This window comes from Amblyomma maculatum, chromosome 5 (genome assembly GCF_055883805.1).
Source record: "Amblyomma maculatum isolate TAMU_Amacu chromosome 5, ASM5588380v1, whole genome shotgun sequence".
Lineage (NCBI taxonomy): Eukaryota > Metazoa > Arthropoda > Arachnida > Ixodida > Ixodidae > Amblyomma > Amblyomma maculatum.
In genome coordinates, this window is record NC_139348.1 from 146,393,780 (window position 1) to 146,417,208 (window position 23,429).

At 44.0% G+C, this 23,429-nt stretch overlaps 1 protein-coding gene across 1 annotated transcript in view; it reads right to left on the bottom strand.

The window, feature by feature from the left end:
- LOC146189868 (alpha-L-fucosidase-like) overlaps positions 1-23,429 on the bottom strand; it is an 85,583-nt gene that overhangs the window by 57,051 nt on the left and 5,103 nt on the right. Inside the window, exons 3-4 of the mRNA XM_084605358.1 lie at positions 18,087-18,193; positions 15,029-15,159 (exon numbers count right to left, since the gene is read on the bottom strand). Coding sequence (XP_084461484.1) covers positions 15,029-15,159; positions 18,087-18,193 — 238 coding nt within the window. The remainder of the gene's footprint in view (positions 1-15,028; positions 15,160-18,086; positions 18,194-23,429) is intronic.

The following is a 23,429-nucleotide window of genomic DNA, read 5'->3' on the forward strand; positions in this document are numbered from 1 at the left end:
TTGTAAACTTGCTACGTCACACCTTATTAGTAAACCCGACGTGGTGGTACATTGGGGAGGGCGCTCGACTGCTTTGCTCAAGGATCGGGATCGAATGCCGGCACGTTAGGAATCCCAGGGGGGGGGGGGGGGGGGGGGGTCGTAATTTCTGGAGTCCTCTACTACAATGTCTCTCATAGAATGAGTGACTTTGGGACAAAGAACCCCATAGGCCAAACTAATATATTGCTAGTAAGACAAGAAGATGACGAAATGGCACGTTAAAAATAATAGCCATCACGACGCCTGACGGGAAGTGTACTTATTGTGCTAGCCATCGCCGTATGCATATAGCCCACGGAAAGTCGTTAACACGTTGCATGTTGTACCGGCATCTAGACATCGCGTTGCGGTGCGGATGGCTTACCAAAGTGTGTTTTGGATGTGTACTAATGCTGCAGTAATACTATTTTAAGATATAAAGAATTAAACAAGAGGTTTTTAGATGTCACGAAAAAAAAATGCGGTTGTAAGGGCGTTATCGGCGTTATCGTTATGAGGTTGCAGCGCTTTCCTTATTTTGTTATCAAAATAAACAGATATTCGGTATCCCAACGTAAAACTGCCTCTATTGTCTTCTGATTAATAAGATTTACTTGTATAAAGCCGCATGTAAATTGTCTCTAAAAGGAGAAAATTTTAACACCTTAAAGCTGGCGTTTAACATCGCTTTCAAAAATATAGCTCTAAATTAGCAGAATGCAAAGGCGTTAACTAATGTGCTAGCATTCGCGATGTATTTATTATTAATTGCAATTGTCAGCTTAATTCTAAAATAGAGCGCAACAAAAAGCTTATAATCGCAATGTTTGGAACTGTCAAAATTTGTGGATGCGTGACGTGCAGCCATTAAGCACCTTTGTTGTTCGTTGAGAAGGACACGTACTAGAAGGGTTCCTAGGCCTTGCCCAGCCGTTCTAACAGTTTTTAGCCGTAGGACCATTCCAGGATGTTTTGTAGGCAAATAACGAAATGAAATGAAAATAGTAGACTCGAGGAAGAGTAGGCAATGTTAATTCCTCACAGTTCCCCAACCGCAGGCAGTGTTTTTAACCTCGCGTCGCACATGCCAATGTCACAACCTGCTTCGGATTTTTTACGTAACGAGATAAATACGGCCGCGTCGGTCATCGATTTATTTTAATCCAGGCTCGACGTGCCGTGTTTACTTCTATATAACAAGCTGGTTCTAATCACGAACGAGACTTCAATTTTCTCAGAAAAAACCATAGCAAAATATACAGTGCAAGCTAATGTCCCCAGAAAAGAAAATCAAAACTAGAACTATGACTTACACAACATGGGCATTCAATGGTTCATTAGCTGAATGTTCGATTACTATAATCGCTGACAATGGCGCTGTCCTGAACGCCATTGAGATCCTCTGTATCTCCTTCAATATAATGACAATGGCCTCATATCACGGTCCTTAACACTGCATATTTATGACATAGCAGTGGAAATGGTGCGCTCGTAAATTATTCCAACACCGTACAGTGAGAAAGAAAAGATTGCAAGGCAAGGGTGCATGGAAATAAAATTTCGTCTGACGCTCTCGCGCAACACATTTGCTTAAAATGACTCTCGATGTAACGTGATCGTGCACGGGCCATCCCCAGACATCACTGCTAGGCAACTAGGCTTTAAAGCCTGGTGCAAAATCACTCGTCCTCAAACTAACATTTTTAGACCGCAGCTCCTATGCTCCTGTTCCGAATTTTAGCGGGGTCGCTTTTGGTGTTCTCCTTCGCCATCGATGTAATCAGGGAGCAGCTATAGCTTCATCCCGCGGCCACCTTTCAACCAGTTGGTACTGGCCAACCAAGGGAGCACGATTCTGATCAGCGTCCTCCAAGCTGCCATGGCCATCCGGAACAAACATGCATTGGACAACCGGGTGAATACAAACTTTGGATGAGGGACCACTTAATGCAATCGCGTCCTATTTTTATAAGCGAAGCTTATGTGTGCCCAAGATAGGGTGCTCCAGGTAGCCTCCTTATTGTAAGTAGCAAATCTCAACCTGTGGAACATGATTCTACTTTTCTTCAGAAGATCTTCCATGGGTGTGCAGCGGCCGTGGCAGTACATTCACGTCTCGAGCAGTTCGGGCAACAGTAACGAAGGGTTCCTCAGCGGCCCCATAAAGCATTCGCGTCTTCCCATTGAAGACTGAGATTGTTTAGCTTTGTCCTCAAATAACCCCCCCCCCCCACACACACACACACACACATATATATATATATACCCATATACCCGCACTGAAGTTCGTTATTTGATAAACTCGCAAAACCGAAATACCTGAAGATCTGTACAGAACCTTCGCTTTACCAAGTAGGCCAATTCTGTGCCACTTTTTATCTTCATTGTATATTGGTCTCCGCGCCACAATTTCTGCAATTAGAGACTGGTCCATTTCAACGCTGACGCAAATATTACATGTAGTCTAGGATCGACGATTTTAGTGACACGCTTAGTATTACACAGAAGCCTCGCACAGACATTTGCGCTACAGCGCCAACATCCTCATGGAAGATGATGCAATGATATTAGCGGAGGATCACTTACCAATCCAAGCCGACCTGTTAGTATCAAGTCTGTAATTTTAAATCGTCCACTTAAGGCAATATGTAATTTACCGGCACTCTCAAACTGAAAGATGCTGTTACGACTGAAAGCGGAGTTTTTATGGCCCTAAAGAGTGAGCAAAATTTAAAAAATAGAAAGGCACCTCTATCGTTATTGCATTGCTCAAGTAAACTGCAGTTCTGCGACTGATTTTGTTGTGCATGGTATCCGAGTTGTTTCAATATTTACGATTCACTTCAAAACAGGGATCACGGAGTCCTTTCCGGAGTAGGCACCGACAGTTTAAAAGCAATAGAGGGATAATATAACAATAGCAATCGCGTCATCTATTAGTACATCAGTTTCTCTAGCAGAAACACCAACAGTTTAAGACGGAGCTATGGAAGATTTTCTTAAGGAGTGCACCAAACTGGGAAAGTTCCACCACCTGTGTTACCTTAGTACAAATCATCGGCTTATAATTGAGTGGACACGGTATTTGGTAAACATTACGGAGCAAAAGCGGTGATATTCAGGTGCCGAGCTGTTTGATGGCTTCCCTGACTTTGCTGGAGTGGCAACGCAACCTTTGCGCTGCTCTGAAACGAGCTCTTGATTGCGGCCTGTCGTGATAGCGGTGGCCGCGGTAATGTCACTTCTTCGCCAGGCCAATGTGCGGAAGATCACGTTGGGTAGTTTTCCGGGTTCCGCAAGTTGCGCAAACTCACGCGCCGGCTGCCGCTAACGCTATTAAAAATTCATTTCTGGTTCTTCATGTGATGGGTGTAATGAAACGTCAGGATACGACCAAAGACAACAAGAAAGTTTAAAACTTTCGAGAATGAAGGAGGAAGATGTGACTACATAACGCAAGAGGGCTAAACCGGAAGAAATTAAAATAAGGAATATTTACCTTCTGCACAATTAGATTATTGATACGAAAATGGCTGACACGAATGTCTTTAATAATTCCGTGTCCGTCGCCTGAGAACTGATCCGCGACACCTCTCGAAGAAAAAAAGCAGCCCAGTGAGACTCACCGGAGACTGAATCTAATATTAATTTGTTTAATTTAAGAAGACCATTTATTGCTACAGGTTGCGATAACCAGTTGAGGCAGTAACTACAGCCGAGCTGGACAGAACTAGCAGATGCTAATAGCGTCAATGCGAACATCATGCTTAGGCAAGCAGTAATGGTGACGATGCGTACCATCAAAAGAGGTCCTAATCTCCTTTACAGCTACTAAGCCCGAAAGGCTTAGCCATTCTGTCCTCTCAGGCTGATGACAACCTCATGGTTTGAAGTAAGGCTTAGGATAACAGGTACGAGCAGTCTAGTGACCACTGCCACAGCAGCCTGACAGATTCGGTGAGATAATTTAGGGATCGAACATAGGGCCAGCGAATCGATAGCAGTAACGGTATTGGTGTAAAATTTGCTACAGGCAGTGACCGACAGCTGATCAAAACAGGCACGTTGAAGCTATTCGAGTAAACTTGTCTTCAAAATTGTCTTTACAGCGACCTTGATCTCGGAGGTTAAAGCGCGACCCATGTGATAGCATCCTACGTTGTTCTGGAACATATTTAACAAAGCATTGTACTCAGAATCATGAGAATAATAGAGTACAATGGTGCCATACTTACGGTATTCTTCAAGGCCGCATTAATAGAGGACCGTGGTTAAGCATAATGTTTTTTTATAGCCCACTCTAAGCAAACGTTGACGCCTCGATACCTGTTTTGGTGTTGTTTTTTTTTAGGTATGCTTGTGAGAGCCATTTTCTAATGTTGTGGTGACAGCGCCCCTGAAAACAACAAGCTGCGAGCAGCTTAGTGAGCTCGCAGACAAATTTCGCTCACACAATTTCAAACCCCTTGCACTCGTTAAGTGCAATGCTAATTTATGGTATTCCATTGAGGTCAGCAAAGCAGTGGTTAGGACAAAGCTATTCTGCCCGACAGCGCAACCAGCAGATCCAACAGCTTCGGCGCGAGTCGCACTCCATGATGACGCGACAGCAATAAAGTGTGGCAGCCCACATGTGTTCTTATCCTGCACCTTTGCTTAGGTAGCTATTCGGTAGCATCATGATTTTAATGGAAGAAAAAAATGGCCTTGGCGGAGTCAATGTGATGTCCCCACCTGCAACTGCAGCAGGTGGTGTTTAGAAGGAAATTCATTTCTCCGCATTCCACCTGCCATGGTTTCCGAGTAAAGGAAAAAAGATTTCGCGTTTCTTCCGATTCAACCCCCTTCGGGCTCCAAATATTCATACACCACTTTGCATGTCCGCACAATCACCGACTAAAGTGGTGACAAATTAACAACAATCGCCTCTTAAATGATCAAGACATAGAAGTTTTTTTAGCGCTTAAACCTGAGTGAGTAGCAATGATGGCTTTTACATTTCGAATGACAACCACGTTGTAATGTGGGCATAGCTTTTGTAAGCGAGTAAATGGTCAATAATATCAGACGAATATCGAAGCTAAAAGTCATACTGGCGAGCAGCTGCGCTGACATCAACCACAATTCGAACTAGCATTTCTGAGGTTGCAATGAATAGCAGGCTTTATTCTTCCTGGCAGCTACCGTAAAAACACAATCCTAACCTCTTCACTCCCGTAATGATTTTAACCAGAGAGCTGAGAGGCAAAAAAACTGCTGGTGCTTTAGCTACGGTTAAACTTAGTGTGTACGCGATAGGTTCATTCGTGTCCTTCTCTTCGGGTTCGATGATGCAGAAATGGACCGGCGTATTGCGCTCCCCTCTTTATACACTGTGACGTCAAGCAACCACATGACAGCGAACCACAAGCCCACGTCATAGTCCACCGCTTTAAGATTTGACCTTGGTTACCATGTGTACGACACCTCTCTTTCATGGTTTGACCTCTGACTTAGTTGAAGGTCATATTCCTGCGCACGGAGATCTTGTCTTTACATCGTGTAGTGAAACACCGCTTCAAAAATCGTGAAACATACTTAACTCCGCCTTTAAGGTTATGAGGCGAAAACGTTGATGGTTCCCAATTGCTAGCTCCCCCAGTGGATTGTCGTTTGCGTGCACGCCCGTTGCTACTTACGTATTCACTAATCTTTTAATTGTTGCCTCTTATCCCACACATACTTGTTGGCATACCGTGGTATAAGTACCACGTTGCACGCAATACGATGTGAAGGGGCGTGAACAAACTCATGATTAGGTGTTGCTGCAATTGGAGGCGAGCTCTCGCCAGAGACGCTTTTTAAAAGTAACCTGTAAATCACAGACTCTATGCACAGTATTTAAATTTGATTCTAATACTCAAAAAGGTAATCTTTATCAATTCCGTACATTACAACATTACAACAATTATCGTTTCAAGTACCCTTTAACGATATTGCATTGAACCAGTGGAAAACCTTTTAGTCCAGATTCATGGCAAAGAAACACCTTTTCCAACGCCTGATAAAACAATAAAAAAGCCGGAAGATGCCCCTGAAATAAGGCACTTCAACCAGGGGCGTCGCCCGATTGTCATGGCGCCTTGATTAATCGGATGAAGGCGTGGTGATCAACTGTCCACCTTCCACACGCTGCGTTGTCCTGCTAGCAGGTCCAAGGGGACTATCCACGAGAATCAGTCAAGGATATTCGCCGCAGCGGGAAGGGGGGGGGGGGGGGGGGGAGGTAAGGCAAGAGCCGCTTCTTTCACGAGCTCCATCGAACTATCGTGCCACAAAAATGTCAACAAAGCCTCAAAGGGCGCTTTACAGCGTAAACAGAAAAATCAGTGCAACTTTTCGCATTGTCTTTGTAGCACAAATATTTGAACCGCTGAGGTAGAGTCTTGGTCAAAAGCCCTTAAGTCAAATAATGTTTATCTCAGCCACAAATTGGGGCTGTTAGGGCATCATTAAAAGCCAAATGGCATTTAAAATTTTGGGAACTGATTTCTTAGCAAAGCAAGAGGCATTCTCATAGTATTTCAAGACCGCTTATTCTTTAATAGCGTCATGACAGGTTCATTTGCGCCTGAGACGAAACTTCTTTGGATTCAAAACTTTTGGCTCAGACTGCGCATTAGTATTTCGTTTTTAAATTTATTGGTTAGGTTTGGTTTGGCTTGTGGGGACTGCCGACCAAAGCAACGCAGGTTATGAGAGACACAGCCGTGAGAGGCTCTGGAAATTTCAGCCGCTTGGGTTTTTTTTTAACGTGCACTGACATCGCACAGCACACGGGCGCCGTGCTTTTTGCCTCCATCGAAAAGCGCTCGCCGCTGTCGGGGTTCTATTCCGCGTCCTTGGGCAGAGCAGTCAAGCGCCCTAACCACTGTACCACCGGGGCGGAGGTCTGTTTAAATGGGGCGACCTAAGGGTGGTCCCGTGGGTGGGATGAAAGGAATCACAAAAACATCCATTTAGTACCCCTCTGCGATATTAAGCAAAACGCCCGCAAGAGGTTTTTCTTCAATTTATCGTTTAATCCTCTAAGGTCACATAATAAAGATGGGGTGCGTGACTCTAAGTAACATGAGAGTTTAAACCACGCCCTAAAAGGCTAACTGATAGCTGCATGACATATTCGGCGGTGTTTTCAATAGAAACGCTATATGCCGCACGTGGTGATGTGCCTTTAAAAAATGTACAAGCACGATATTGATGGCGTTTTTGAAATACCAATTAGCAAAAAGATGCTATTAGAAAATGCTGTTTCTTTCGAACATGTGGTGGATTCAGGCACAAGCAATTAATTTCGGCGTAGTTGATTACAAAACGTATAATTTTCCCATAGAGCTTCTGCGGCAAAACTGTGCTGACATGTAGGTATTTTAATTGAGTGCGCTAATATGATGGCGGACATCAGTGTAAGATGATGACGAAAGCGAAGCGTTACTTCATTTCTTCGCTTCTTTCAGGTTTATTAACATGCGCGCGTGACTGAATATTACGAGAAGAGGTCAGAAATGCATGTAAAAAATAGCCTTCCGTCCCGGACAATACCGCCATTTATATAAAAAGCTGAAGTTATGCAACCGCTTTCACTAAAAAATTGAGCATGTCATAGCGTAACGCGGCTTCTCTTGCTCGAATCTTCTCAGGTTAATTTGATGAAATGTCGAATTACAACGCTCTCCTAAAGCTGCTCCCGTTTCTCCGTCCTATGCCCAAAAGACCGTACACGTGTCGTAATTCAGTTTTGTAAGAACACGCATTTCCATGTCATCGACAAAATTACTTCATGTGGCTCAAGAAACAGGGAGCACTGGAACGTATTTGCTAATACACCACGTGCTTGCTATCCTTGGTTTTAGAGCAGCCAATTTTTATCATACGGTTTTGTTATACTCTTATAGATACTTTTATACGGATTGTTACTAAACCGAAAATGTCTCGATTCGTGGTTTACGCGGTTCAATATCGCAAAGCCACGAAGGTAATGAAGGATCTGTTAGTAGGGGCTTTAGGTCATTTTGGACCCTAGCATTGCACATTACACGCGTTCTTTGCGTTGTACCGCCCCAATCGAAAGCGTCCACCAGCTGGGATAGAAAAGCGCCCTAACCAGAGAGCCACGGCAGCGGAACGTTCCATTGAAAAGCCGGAATGTAGACCATGGAAGTACTTTCAGCATGATATAGAAAATGAGAAATATTAACTTGTGATAGCTGATTACGAAACAGATATATTACGAAGCCACTTGCTTTCGGTCTGAAAGTCTTCCTTACAACACTGTGTTGCTGGTCTAAACTGCATCTTTACACACGGTCGCTTTCAGAGTCGCTACAACCTATCGTGGCTGCTCATATGTGTTAACTGATGCTATAGTGACAAGCACACATATACCATAAAGCCGGATATTTTATACTATGCACACTAGAGAGCAATGTGGCGCTCCAGTCGTTGAGTGACCCAAAGCATGACTGGGAAATATGCTTATGTTAACACACACACTCAAAAAAAACGTAAATTGTGCGGTTCGACGTGCCGGCGCCAGATATGGACTATGAGCGACACGCGATTGAAAGAAGACTACGGATTTTAAATCCCCTGAGATTATTTGGTATGCAATGGTGCAGTGAAGATGAGTAATGGCACATCATCTGCATGGATTTGCGGCTGTTGATTCTGAGATCACGTGCAGCTTCCTAAGGAACCGTTTATTGTAAGGTAATTGTAAGATATTATAAGATATCTTATGCGTATGTTGCGGAAAATTGTGTTCGCTTCCAAGAGCTGAAGAAAAAATTATTTTTAACATATTTTCTGCATCCGCAACAGGTAGCTAGAACTAACCCCGATGGATAGCATGTTTCCTCGTCCACAGCATGGTGCAATGGCCCATTATCTAAGATTGGGAACTTTTGTCATCCTCCGAAGTTCGGCCCTATGGGTGGCTACTGTATAAAGCACGGTTATTTATTACTGTTATTTCAAGCGTCTTTGCGTCAGATAATGGCAGTTCAAGATGCTCTATAATGCGTCTTGCATAAGAAAAGTATTCCTGTTTACATAAAGGCAAGTGACCCGATAATATAAAGACTTCGCTCCGAAAAAAAAATGACAACTATAGCAGAGGCTGCATATGTCAGCTGGGCAGCAAAAATTAAGAAACGTGAAATATGACTGCATATGGCGCAGGTTCAGGTCATTTGAAGATAAAAGAAGTCTCTGGTGGACGGAGATTTTATGCTCTGCTCATTATGATGGTTATGACAATAAATTTGTTTGCGCTAACCAAGTGGCCATTAAATTACTGTTGTTACCAGATGGCCATAATAGCAGGCAGCATCACCTAGGCTCCGCTCCTCATCCCCATTTTTACAAACGGAAGTACAAAAGTTTCGTTCTTCGTAGGCTATTCTAAGGTTTCCCCAATGCGTTGGAAAGTTTATTTGTGCGATCAAGCCGAATGGCGAATATTAATTTCTCGACGACCTCCATACTCTTCGTCGTTTAGAATGGCGATATTTACGACATGCTAGCCTTTATCTGGTAATTAAGTTTTACTGCCACTGGAATCTTCGTAAGGGCTATATTTTTGTCTGTCTGGGCAATGGGGTCGTTCGACGCGGCTTCGAGGCATATAAATTGATTAAAATCTTATTCCGGACAGAAATTCACCAGATGCATACTTATGCTAGAGGTCTTAAATATAGTTCAGATTAAATGGGACAGAAAATGGGACAGTGAAATGGGAGCGGACTATTTATATCTCGCCTGGCCAGCCCTCCCCCGACGAATTCGAGGCTCACAAAATATGCGGAAAAAGATTCTATTCTCGCACCATCTTCATAGTCCGAGAGACGGCACGTGGGATGCGCACGTGCCACCTTTAGCTCGTATTTGTATTCCCGGAGTTGATAAAGCGATGAAAGGGCGTTTTGTACGGAAACTCGGTGAGCGATTGAACGGAAGAATGCATGAATAAAGGAATCGACAGCGAAGGCGCACATAACGTTCCAAATGAGAGGGAACTATCTTTATATTTGCTGCGAACAGAAAGCAATGATTCACATAATCCACCACGGCACCCTCACCATGAATTCGGTAAAAGGTTTTTCGACTACAGCCAGGCAGAACACGGCACCTGAGCTAAACAACGATGGCATATTCTGACGGAAGCGAGCATATTTGCCTTGCTGCATAATAAGAATGCCAGTCATATATAGGAATGAGGCTGAAGCGACGTTACATTGGAGGTGGAGATTGCACTCTCTGGAATCTGCCATTCATTGTGAAGCTATCCAAGCGCTTTATGAGACTCTCAAAATGGTTTAGTGTGAAACTGTTCGATGGCCTACTCAAGCTGTAGACGCATCTAAAAGAAGCAGAAAAGTGTTACGGTATTGGATACTGAGTTGTGCTCGTACCGTAGGCATATTTTAGGATTCAGGTTCCCAACACTCGTCCCAAAACTGAAAAAAAATTCTTAATCAAAGGGTGCGGGAAGGTGTATAAAGGAGAATTTAAAGTGGAGCTTACCAAGTGTGATATGTTACGGAAACGATTAAAAGGAAACTTAGAGTGAAGCTCTCATAGCGGGTTTAAGGTGAGCGGTCAAATGACTTGCAGTGATGGTATCTAAGTGGGCGTGCTGTCAAAATGAAATTCTACTGCCTTTATTCAGTAGTATAAAAGTGATAACATCACACTGAGCTGCTAGTGAAGCTATTCACGCAGACTGCTAGTGAAGCTACCCAGCCACGCTTTTAGTAAGAGCCACTAAAGCGGCTGCATCACCTGATAATGTGATTCTGCGAAGGCTATTAACAGTGACTCAGCGTGAAGGTTACGAAATGGCCTGTAAAGTTATTTAAAAGGGTGCTTGGGAGTGAACCTAATCATGTGTGCGCATAGTGAAAATATCAACCTCTCTTTGAGAAATGCTAGTAAGTAAGGTTTGTTGTAGACAGTGGTCACATGCAGTACCTAGCCGGATAGCCTGGCTGCGCTGTTGCCCGCCGCATTGACGTCATTGAAGCGTCAGGGTCCAACCGCGAGGGTACGTATCTCGGAGCCATGTCGTCCTTCGATACGTCGATATGGAAGACAACGATCCTCGTGCACGACCAACCTTTCATAATCAAGATCGACACTGGGGCCGTCGAACCTGTCCTCCCAAATAGGACTTGCAGCATGCTCCTACATCTGTCTCCGTTGTCGAGTGCTCCTCGGCAACTATACGGTCCTGATGGGAGACTTCTCGCAGCCAAAGTCGTAGCGCGTCTTCAACTCACCTACCGTGGACGTGAAACGCTCCAAGAACATCTACGTGCTGAAAGATGTCCACACTCCCTTACTCGGCAAGCCCGCCATCAAAAACATGCACATGCTAACATTCGTCAGTGCCACCGCAAATATGTCTTCGAAACGGCTTTCCTGTAAGAATTGCTGCATGCAATTTACTGGCCCCGTACCATACATAGACGCCCTTCAAAGTGCCAGGCACCGCAAGAAGCTGGGAACACTCAACCAAACAGACGCTCCGGCGGCCGCGGGCGGCCAGACGGGTGTCCATGCTTCCAATGGCAGAGAGACCAAGCGGCTCAGCACGGTGCCCCAGCATCCACTGCCGTTTCCCTGCAATCTGTGCTACATGTCCATGAACTGCGAGACGTCTCTCATTGCAGAAAACATGGGCAAGAGGCATCAGCTGGCGCTGAAAAGCCAAGAGCTCCTCCGCCAATCTGATGGACAGTCAGCAACGAAGCCATCCGCTGGCGAGGCATCAACAAGGGCGAGAACGTCCGTTGTCACCTCCTCAGAGGAGTGAAGAAGGCCTGGACCTATCCTGAGAGTATGGCAGCACTGTCCTCTTCGAGAACCTTGAGTTCAAGCTGAAACTCCTGGAGACCAAGGCGCACTACCAGAACAAATATATGCCAGGCGAGAGAGAAGAGAGACTACGAAGACGTTGAGGCACCTCAGCAAGACAAGTCTCAGGAGGTTCACAAACAACATGCACTGACGCCTCCCACCAGCACAACAGGTGTGGATGTTGCATCGTTCCTCCCAACAGACTGCTTTTCTGTCAGGGAAGATGTTGTAGGCAATATAGCCACATGCAGTGGCTAGGCCGGTTGGCTTGTTTACGCTGCTGCGTGCTCATGCGACGCTCGCTGTGGCTGGCACGTGTCTCGTGCTCGTACAAGTGTTCGCCGGGAATAAACCTGTTCTGTTGGCATCTTAACAAGATTCAATCACGAGAGGGTTATTTCTTTCTTTTCAATGGCAGTGTTTAACATAGCCGATCATAGGCGAGCGAAAACACGCGTTTAGTGTTCTAGGCCCACGGCTTTCTTTTGTGTCTGAAAGGGGATGAAGACGACTTACAATGGAAACCATGATAGTGTACTAAAACACGCGGGTGACCGGCGGCAGTGATAGACAACCTGCGCTGGAGTTTTCCGCGTGCCACTAGCGCCAACTTGTGTTGTCCATCACACTAATCGCATAGCAGGACGACTGCGGCTACCGCGACTAGAGGCGCGTAAGGGCGGATGAATAACGACCAAACCCAAAAGAATGTTGCTCGCATTACAAAAAGCTTACTCAGTACTCTTGCAAATATGGGAGGTGGTAAAATGGGATCCACGCAGCCCCAGGAGTATGTAGGGTAGTACGTTTTGCTTCTCGTTTGTATGCTGCTAATTTTCCTTTGAATAATGCAGGTTTTGTTGTGCCGCGCATAAAATGACGTTTTGGTTATTCGATGTTTTATTTCCGCGAATTCGAGCCGAGAACGTTGAGTCAGTGCCCAAATTTTAAACTACACGTGAGCTCTAGCCTTGTGCTCGACGGTCAGACTGTTGTGCATGTCAGGTGCATATGCCTCTGCCATTACGAGATGAACGCGAGGGAGTCAAATGCAACAACAAAAGAGTGAAGGCTGGATAGAGTATAAGGTGGTGACTTTCCCGATGGTGAGCCGTGTCAGTCAATGGCTGATAACTGCATGGGCAGTATTGTTTCGGAAATGCTGAGATGATAGTTATGTGTCGACAGGCACGCGCACTGAATGATTTTCCCACAACGCACTATCACGAGTCACCCCGCCACCACTCCACAGTGTTGTTGGAGAAGCAGAACTTGTACGTCGGGCTCTGAAACAACTCTCCGGCTGTAGCTATTCCTGTCTGGTTGCTTCAAATATAATACGTATTGCATCAGAAGCGCTGAGGTCGCTTTTAAGTATTGAGTGATTTGGGCATTGCTACCCGTTTGTTTACGTATGGTTGCATGTTTGTACAAAATTTGTTTAAGCACACATACGAACGAACCTCTGGCAAGTACAGAATGTTTTCTTCTTTTTGATTCAAAACAGAACAACTTTTTATTTTAAATGCTGCAGGCTACTTTATGAGTTCACTACTTTAGCCCGCCGTGCTAGCCCAGTGGTTAAGATTACTGACCACTCTACCGGACTGCCCGGGTCCGAACGCGACCGCCGGCGGCTGCGTTTCGATGGGGGCGAAACGGGGAAGCGTTGAGTACTGTGCGAAGTGAGTGCACTTTAAAGATCCCCAGCTGGTTAAAATTATTCTGGAGCCCTCAATTACGGCACCTCTTTATCTCTTTCCGCTGTCACTCCTTCCTCCATTCCCTTACGACGTGCTTCTGCTGTCAACAGATAGGGTGTAACAAATATAGCGCATTTCTTTTCATGTAAACCAATTTTATTAGTATTTATTTATTAAGGCACGTATGCCTCTAATGATCACCTCGCCTCATCTTTCCTATTTATTTCTGGCCAATAGGCGCATTCATAAGGCGGTGGGGTTGCATCAAAATGCGCGCACAAGTTACGCTATGAGAAGGATGCCTACTGCAAATTCTGTCCATGCAGAAGGCAATCCACAACGGCTTTGTTTCTCCAGTCTGCACTGGCTAACCTTTTCATTCAGCTGCACTCTGCGGAAGAACATCTCTCAATGCTGCTTACTTATTGGCTCTGAAATATAGAGGGCCATGCTCAAGCTAAAGAATTTACACATTTATGAAATATTTGATAGAAATGATTGCAGCTCATGACGCGTATCAAAAGTTGGCTTCTGAGCTGTGCTTTGCGTTCACAGCTAGCAATTAGGACAGCCATAGAAAACTAAAGGGACCCGTGCTTGAAAATGCTTAGCGAAATACTAAATAGCTGCTAATACTAAACACAATAATTGTTAAGTTGCGCTTATGCAAAACAATTTCACTCAACAAATCTTTTTCGGATTTTGTGCAACATTTCTGTGCATGAGAGTAACCCATCAAAAAACATCGTTCAGCACCTCAGCGGCGCTCAGGAGTCGCACACGTTATGCATTCCTCTGGGCTTAGTGTGCGTTTCGTCATCGATAATAATACATTTTCACATCATCGATCTTTCGTCACCGCCAGCATTTTGATATTTCGTCGAAGGAGATAAGTGTTTCTTCAAGGGCACTTCATGTTTAATGTACGTGGTCATTCCGCGTCGTTGCTGCCGAAAGTAATCCAAAGCAATCTCTTTCGCGATAACGATTGATGTTCCTTGATGATGCATCATAATGTTGATGATGATTAGTGAAGGTAGAGAAATTTAGCACCTTTAGCAAAGGATAAGACATCCATGACAGAATACAGTATATTGCCATTACCAAACTTAGACACTGAGGATAAATCTATATAACTTCAATGACATCCAGCATGACAGCAGTGCGCGGCGTAATGTAAATCACTGGCCATGTTTAGAACGTTGCTTGTGTTCTACCTCAAGCACTGCATAAGGCAGTGCGGATAATTAACCGATCCAGAAAATGCAGCAGTTTTCCTGTTTTTGTTGGTGAAAATAAAAGAGAGAATACCTGTTGATACTGTCGCGCTTAGCAAAACACATTATATTATCCAGTATGTGCAGATGCAATTGGATAATCGCTTCTGTTTTGCCGATGGTGCTAACCTGTATGAAGTCGTTCGTCCTGAAGTTGTTCTCCCGGTCGTCCAGGAACAACGGGTTGAACCACTCGTATAGCGAGTAGTAGACGCCGAGGCGAATATTGGTAGTGGTTTTGAGAACCTTCGCGAAATCGCCTGCAGAAAGTATATGCGCGCTTAAATTCGCAAGAGCCTTAGCGAACGCGGATCCCCAAAGCGTATCGAAATCAATTATTTTCAGCGACCTAGGTCGATTCTCCTTTGGTGAAAATTGGTCGAGGCTAATTGTTTTTGAAATCTTTGTTAAAGACTTTATTGGCCTCTTTATTATTTTAGGCGGAGGCAGACAGATCTCTCACGGAGCTGAATAAAAGCATTAAAATGGCTTTATATGTTGTTGCTCTGATCAGTCGACGATTTTTTCCTAGTTTATCAAATGGCACATTGCATTGCCATTTCTATGCTAAAACGCATCCTTATACCTTCTCACTGTAACGTAGAAACACGTTAAGTCATGTTATAACTAGAGACTTCATTTTATCTCCCGTCATCGATTTGTAACCAGTTAACTAATCCCCACTTCTCAAGGCCTCCTTAAGCCGTAACATGTCCTTAATAGTTATTAAAAATGATATAAAAAGGGGGAGCATTCTGTTCCATTTACCGACCAGATTCAATCTGTAGCCCATTATCGATTCATAGCCAGTGCGTTATTTTGGACTTCTCAGGCCTTTTTAGAGATAAAGGCAGCCTTCTAGTTACATACAATATAAAAAGACGGAACGCTCTAATTACGCGCCATATACTATCTCTAGTCTGTCAGCGATTTGTAAACAGTAAACTAAGGTGGACACCACAACGTCACTTAATCAGAAACGCAAGCTTTCAGTTGCTCACTATAACAAAAAGCACGTAAGGTTACTTTGAGTTTGCAGGCAATATTCGGGCGTTTTTAGCTCTGGTTACACACTACATTGATGCTTGTACAAGTAACTGGCGATGTCAAGGAAACAAGAAATTTCTGAAGCAATACGGATTTCTTGTTCACTGAGATGATCATGGTTAAGTCGTCTTTTAGGTATGTACTACTTGACATAATCAGCATAAGTAGATTGCCGGCAGATTTTCGTTTGTCCCATTCATAGTGTTACTGTATGTCAAGATGAAGAAGGAAAAGAAAGATCCCAGTAGAAGCCTCGATGACACCTTTTTGTCCTTAGCTATGACGGTGGATTTGTCCCAGTCTATATGTTTGCTACCAAACGCAAACACGCCTTAACTGAATGAAGAAATTTGAAACTTGGAAAATTTAATTCGCAATCCAAGGTTTACTGAATTTCAAGCATGTAATCTAAGCATTCTAACCTCTTGTAATCTGAAGATTGCAACACATCTCTCAATATTTATGTTGCAAGACTGAAGACAATCCGCACAAACGCTAGTCTTACAGAAGTAGATTTCAAAGAAATACGCACGCTTTAAGATGTCAAAATCATGTGCACACCTATTCAGCAATAGAGTACAATGAAGCCTGAACTGTGCCGCGGGGTTTAGAGATAACCATTTTCAAGCTGGCACGGAAGGACTTCGCGAGCTTATATTGAAAATGTCAAACTTTATACCCTGAAAAGATCGTCGAACTCCCAGGCCTCTCCAGTCGCTCTTTAATAATAGCCCAGTTTCCGGCCTCGAAAAAAATGACGCAGAGAAAGCTATATGGCGAACACTACACGTGCGTCTGATGTGTGCCCTAAGGGGTTGCCTTCTTTTTTTTTTTTCTACAATGCCTTTTTGATGCAAGCGTAAGGAAGCGGTGCGAACGACTCCAATACTTTAGGCTTTAAGCAACGCGCACTTGTACCGACTGGGAGCACTAATGCGTCCTCGGCGCTGGAGGCTATTTTTCCGAATAAAGAAAGGATAGGGGGAAGATATTACAGGAACAGAGCGATAAATCTGGGTCTCTAAGAGAGCAGACAGAGCTCGGGATGACTTACTCCACGATTTATTTCTTAGCAGGAGGCTCTGGTGACCTTGTCCACGTGCGTATGATCGATATATTTTGCTGTGTCGGCACGTGAAATATACCAAATCGCGCTTTTAGGCTCACATTGCTTAAGCAGGGTAATAGCTGCTTTTTGTATTTAAGTTAGTGTTATAGAATACTTTATTGAATGTTGCTGGCTAAAAGCGCATGCGGATCAATCTGGGTATACTATGCCCTTTATCTGTTTAAGGCAGAAAAGCGTCACCCTTATTTAACCCCTTCCTCCCCTACCACAACAATTTTAATATACCCTCGTGGCAGGACGGAAATACAAATTAAAGGGTCTCTTAGATGTATCTTAAGAGAAAAATGGCGAAGCCTACCCTTCCTCGAATATCACTTGCCTCTCGTCGTATGCCTCTTATCGGCGTTCGTGGCAGTGCTATATATAATTACAATTGGTTTGCAGGAAAAGTAAGCCGCAGTATCTGTCACTTTCTCCGGAAACTGTTAGACAGTACAGCATCGGTCCTGTTAAGTGGCGTTACTTGGCTCGCTTTCAAGTTTGGCATTACAGATGGCAGGAACGCTAGACAAGAACTCATCTCGAGGAATCTCGCGGAATGTGACAGATCTCGCGCGAAAATCTCGCGCACAATTCTAGTGCACGGGATTTCATTCCATAAGCCTAGAATCCCTTTCGCCTTAATAAATTACGATTCAATTATTCTTTCACAGTGTATTCGTTTGCAGCGGTATTTTGTTTTATTGATCTGTCTAGTATACAGTACCAGAAATACGAAGAAGAAATACAGCGCGTATAGTGGCAGATGCTGCAGCTCTGTTTCGAAAGAGACGCATTTTCATGCGTCCCCACATTCCATGCGTATACTCGAAAAGATTTTGCTCAAGAGACATCAGTTTGACTTCCTCTCCCCTCTCCGTATCGTGAATAGCTGCAATGTAATTTTCTTAAACGTATTTAAAGGTGTTACGTGCTAAACGAGAATTGATTGTCGCTGTAGTTGGGATGCGCTCCATTGCCATTTACGCGTGCGCTTTAAACGAACCTCTATGAGGAAAACATTTTACTTGCCAAGCAGATCCCGTTTCGGACCGACGTCTATCGAGTTCCAGTTCCACGAACGCTTGGATGGCCACAGAGTGTAGCCCTCGAAGTGTTTCGCCGTGAACACGGCGTACCTGTGGGCGGAAGACCAAACTATTTAAGTTTCGACCTCTAATTTGTTCTTGAGACCAGAATATACCTAGTGTACCTAACGGCCCCCTAGAGATTGCAACACTGACCTTTACGCAACATTCGATAAAAATGAGATACCGGCTAACGGGTTTATGCATTTTGTTTCCCATTACTTTCCATCTAATTTTTTTTATTCTTATTTGACCTGAAGTCATTTTAATTGAGATCCGTTACTTGGAGACTTCAGTGCCCGTAATGAATATCTAATGGAAGCAACAATACGCTGTTATTTGCTAAATTAGACTGCCGTATTTGCCAAAAGTAATCGACCATCCGAGTCGGTGTACATAGCGGGCTTGGAGCTCCTACGAGCGGCTACTCTCAGCCTGTCAATGGCGGTCTTTGCTCCTCGGCTTCGAGTAGAAACTGGCTGCTATAATCCTGCACCGTGACTCAACTTCGAAGGCAAAAACTCGCAGGCCGCTACATGCTATCCGCTTATTTAGGTACCAGGAAGGAGCACGAGAACAGAGAATTAGCCAGTTAAACCCAACCAGCCGAGGAGAAAGCCAGCGTGGGGACCGAAGCTCATACGTCTGGCTACGAGACCGCTCTGGCGTCTGCGTGGTTGGTTGCCCGGTTACTTTAGGTGAAAAGTGCATATATTTTAATGCGAAAGTCTTTAATGGCTCATGCTGTCGTGGACAAAATGTGTCCCGCTTTTGCGGCGTTCTTATTGGCCGAGACGGGATGACGTCATAGAGGTCTCGACCAATCACAGAGCACTACCACAGAATGAGCTAATGCGTGCCTTATATGGCCATATGTCAATCAATGAGCAATTATTCATAATGAATTTACAAATTAATTACAAATTGGTGAATAATTATGTAATCATTAATTAAATAATAGAGAATTATACGTTAATAATTAAAATCTGTCTACCCAATTGCTGATTAGTTAGTTGACTGATAAATTGAATAATTAGTAATTACTGCCAGTTGCGCAGCAGAATGCGGCACACAGGTTTTCGCCTTTCACTACATTAGTCGCTGAAGTCCCTCGTAATTCTATTACTTGACCGGTGGTGGTGATTGGTAGGCCGGCTGTAACTTTGCCTTACAATATTTTGCATAAAAATATCGATTACCTCCAGTAAAACAGACCAAGAAATCTTTATTTTCTTTACGGTATAATTCTGGCACCATACGTTACCTCCACCGTGACTTGACACCCGTTGCGGGCGTGAAGTATTTCTTTAGGACATTTACGCTACATCAGTTCATTCTGCATTTTCATTATCTAAAGAAAGTTGTCGTGAATGCACGAATTATACTGTTCGTGTAGCTTTGTTTTTTTGAGTATCACATTTGCGTTGCAAGTGGTAGATGTTAGGCTTGGTGGTGACCTGACGTTATAAACGTATCATTGGTGAAAAAGCAACCAATAGAGATGCGACAAACACGATGTCTGCACCACATGTTTTGTGTTTTTGTCACCGCGTTTTTTTTTTCTTGTAGCGCCACAGATATAAACATAAATTCAAGTTTGTGTGCTGTAGCTTCGCAGCAAAACTACCTGTCATCCCGTAATTACATTTAGATTGACAAAGTTTCAAATCATTGCGATTGAACAGGAAGCAGATTGAAGGTACTGACAACGAAAGTTATGCAGCAAACTAGTTTATTCGGGCAGCCGGTGTGTCATGGAAAGCAGCACATAACAATCATTACCTGCAACGGTTCATTCTTACGGCGCTTCATTTCTGATGTGCTAACTTTAAGCACATGATTGGTTCTTCTAGATTTTCGTGATAAAAAAGCGAACCTCAAAGTAAAATTTCTTTACCGCCCAAGCTTTGCAAGTGGTATCTGTGTTCACACATACAGGCCCGCCTAAGCGCCATTGCTGAGTGTTACACTTCAAACCTTTCACAAAGCCTATCTGTCATATCTCATGCCTTACTAAATCACCTGGCTAACCTTGTCGCATTCTTCTGCTTACTGCACATTCCAGTGACACCTGAGAAGCTATCTGTTGCTTTTAGATCAATATATAAAGCAAGCGTAAACAAATATGTGAAAAATGAGATCGATGTATCGACCTCGGCAGCGCTAGTTACAGCACACCTTGAGGAAACTCCCATATTTCACGGTTGTTACGAAACTGACCTAAGAAACAAGAAATCAACCGAAAACAACAGTTAACCTTTCCGCATTTCCCAATCTCAGATGCACAGTTGTGCTGCTGCACGTGTTTCGCTTGCTTATGAATACTTAGGCACAGAACGACTTGGAGGGTACGTGCTCTCCTGAGATGGAAAGGCTTAAGTAGTTAAGGTGCACAAAATGGAAATGTGCACCTGATGCACAAGGAAATCCCTAACGAGCATGTCGCAGTCTCACGTCAATATTGCTAATTACTTTCCAGTGCAGATGACGTAACTTCAAAAGCACGGCCAAAGATGCAGAAAAGAATAGAGAGTGCTGCTTTGGTAATCGACATAGAGATTCCTAGAGCTTGAACTGACTTGCCTTACAGCCTAGAACGGAAGTTTTGAACCAACGAAACTGAACTCTCCGCCAGAATATATAAGGAAGACTCCTCGGCCAAATCTGGCCTGCTCTACCTAACGCCAGGTGTTGGGAAAGGCTGTTTAGCTCTGTGCAGGTTTAATCTCTACCCACGTGGGCAAGCTAATTACTTCCCTCGGCTCAGACTCAGGCTCTCGCTAAATAAACAGTTTATATTCATTGCGTAATAATGGAAATTGTTTCTCCATTTTGAACGGTGATATACTGCATAAAATTCAGAGCCCTAAAGCACTGAAGTCTGGCCTAAAACCGCACACTTCGAGGCAATCTGGCATGGAGATGCCTGTGACTTCTCATGTTTGGTAAGTCGCTTTTTGAGTAACAATCTTTCGGCTGCACTTAATCAGGCTAACTATTCGGAACAATTTGCAAATAGCTATTCTTTTTTTATCTGCTATCTGCACCGCACGTTTCAAAATCATTAGTATAAGCATACAAGGTCTAAGGGCGTGTAATGACACATTTTAGGAAGGACAAATTATTGCTTCCAGTTTGGTAATTGTGCACATGGATAATGGTTCCACTTTCATAGCGACGTATGCATTATTCAACCTCCCGTATAACCAAATGGTAATAAAAAATAGCGCGAGACACTTAGGCTCTACTTGTAAGGGTATGACACGATGGCATATGCTACAAGCCTGCGTATTAGCCCTGCTTTAACCAAACCGTATCAACATGGCGGCGTGGCCTAGGAGCAATGTGAATGCAAGGATCCCGGCCGGCGGGTTCTGATATCACCCTCCCATGTGAAAGGAGAGGCCCGAGTTGTCAGCTTCTGCCAAACGTAATATCAGACAACACTATGCTCACTTAGTGAGCTGCCATGTCAGCTGCCAGCTACCGCATGCCAGCACCATTCTCATGATGTTTCGCTCACAACGCCAATGCCGACTGACAATCGCCCACGCCGGTAAGGTTAGTAGTTACTTATTAAATGAATATAAATAAACAGAATGAAAATATGCTTGCCAGCCCCGGTATCTTCTATCTAATATCTGCAGCACCTGAACTGGGTCGGTGGCAGTAACGAGATAGTAAGGAAGCGGTAGGGGAAATCAAAGAAATAAGCGACAGGAGGAAAAATAGGGTCGGATAATAATAAAAAATGAGACATATACCCTGTAGGACAAACCAACGTCGGCCACCGACGCAGAATTTCCTGTGAGCTGAGGCCTAACGATATAGCATGAAAGACTATAGTATATTATGGGTACTAGTGTCGCGAAGCGACACGGGCTAAGGACACTGCAGTGGAAGGCTGAGAACTTAAACCCTATGTTCTTTGAATTGGACTGATATCGCACAGCACAGTTATTTTTTGCGCGAGATCAATACCACCAGGGTAAATCAGCGTCGATATTGTTTAAGCCGCACAAAATTGGGCTTCAGCCTAATGCAGAAGAAGAAAGGAAAGCTGGAAGTGGCTTCGTCGATCATATAAATTCTCATGGGCTGAAGAAGGTGGCAGGTAGATCGGACATTGATGTGTTTTTAGTTCCTAGAAAATCGAGCAGAATGTTTGGTTTGGTTTGTGGGGTTTAACGTCCCAAAGCGAATCGGGCTATGAGAGACGCCGTAGTGGAGGACTCCGGAAAAGTCTACCACCTGGGGTTCTTTAACGTGCACTGACATCGCACAGCACACGGGCAGCTCGCTTTTCGCCTCCATCGAAAAGTGGAAACAGCTGGTCAAGTAGAGGCAGAATGGAAACAGTAATGTTTGTCAGATGCGCCTCGTATCACCCTCTATTCCTTGAGAGGTAAGTGCTATTAATAAGGTGCCCTATTCACATGGTGCCACGTATAACGAATAAATTGGGAGGTGTGTTCAAAAGGTCTTGTGTAATATAAAACAAGGAAAAAATGATACATATCACACAAAGCCGTCCACTGCAGGGCTTGCATATGTGAACCTCGAAATGATTATTAATAAAAGAGAGCAAACGGCAACTCACTTGCATTATCGACCTTTCGATCGAAGACATGAACACGATTCCCAAATTGCAAGATTGCATGTATTCTGTTTCACCACAGAAATTAGTTGACACATGACGTAATGGAGGTCTTCTACATTCATCAACAGGGCACGGTGTTTGTCAACAGCCCTTTCGTTGTTTTGTGTGCTAGGGAATGGTATATGTATATTCCCACGTTTGTGTTGAAGCAAGCGACCAACATCGTCATTTGCATCTGCCCTGTAAAGATATAAACTACGCCAAAATACTGCGTTCGCCTGTTATATTGAACATGGAACACTCCGCCATTTTAAGACGATATCGTTAGAAGGCTCGTTCACCCAAAATGCGGCGCCGCGTTGCGAGTGAAACCTAACGAGTATAGCTCTAGAGCGGCACCTGGCAGCTGACATCGGAGTGTAGTGACTAGACATAGGGTTGCCTGACGTTGCCTTTAGCAGCTTCCGATTCGGGCCTCGTTTCATATGGAATGGAAATGCCAGAAAGAGTCTGCCAGTACCCTTGCATTCACGTTATCCCTAGACCACGCAAACTCGTTCATACGGCTTGGTTAAAACGGTTCTTCATTTGTGAGCTATCACTCATGAAAGAAAAAAAACCAGAAGTGTAGCTGAACAGAAAAATGAGCTTCGTATGCTTTCACGTAAGGACAAAGGAAGGAAGGTT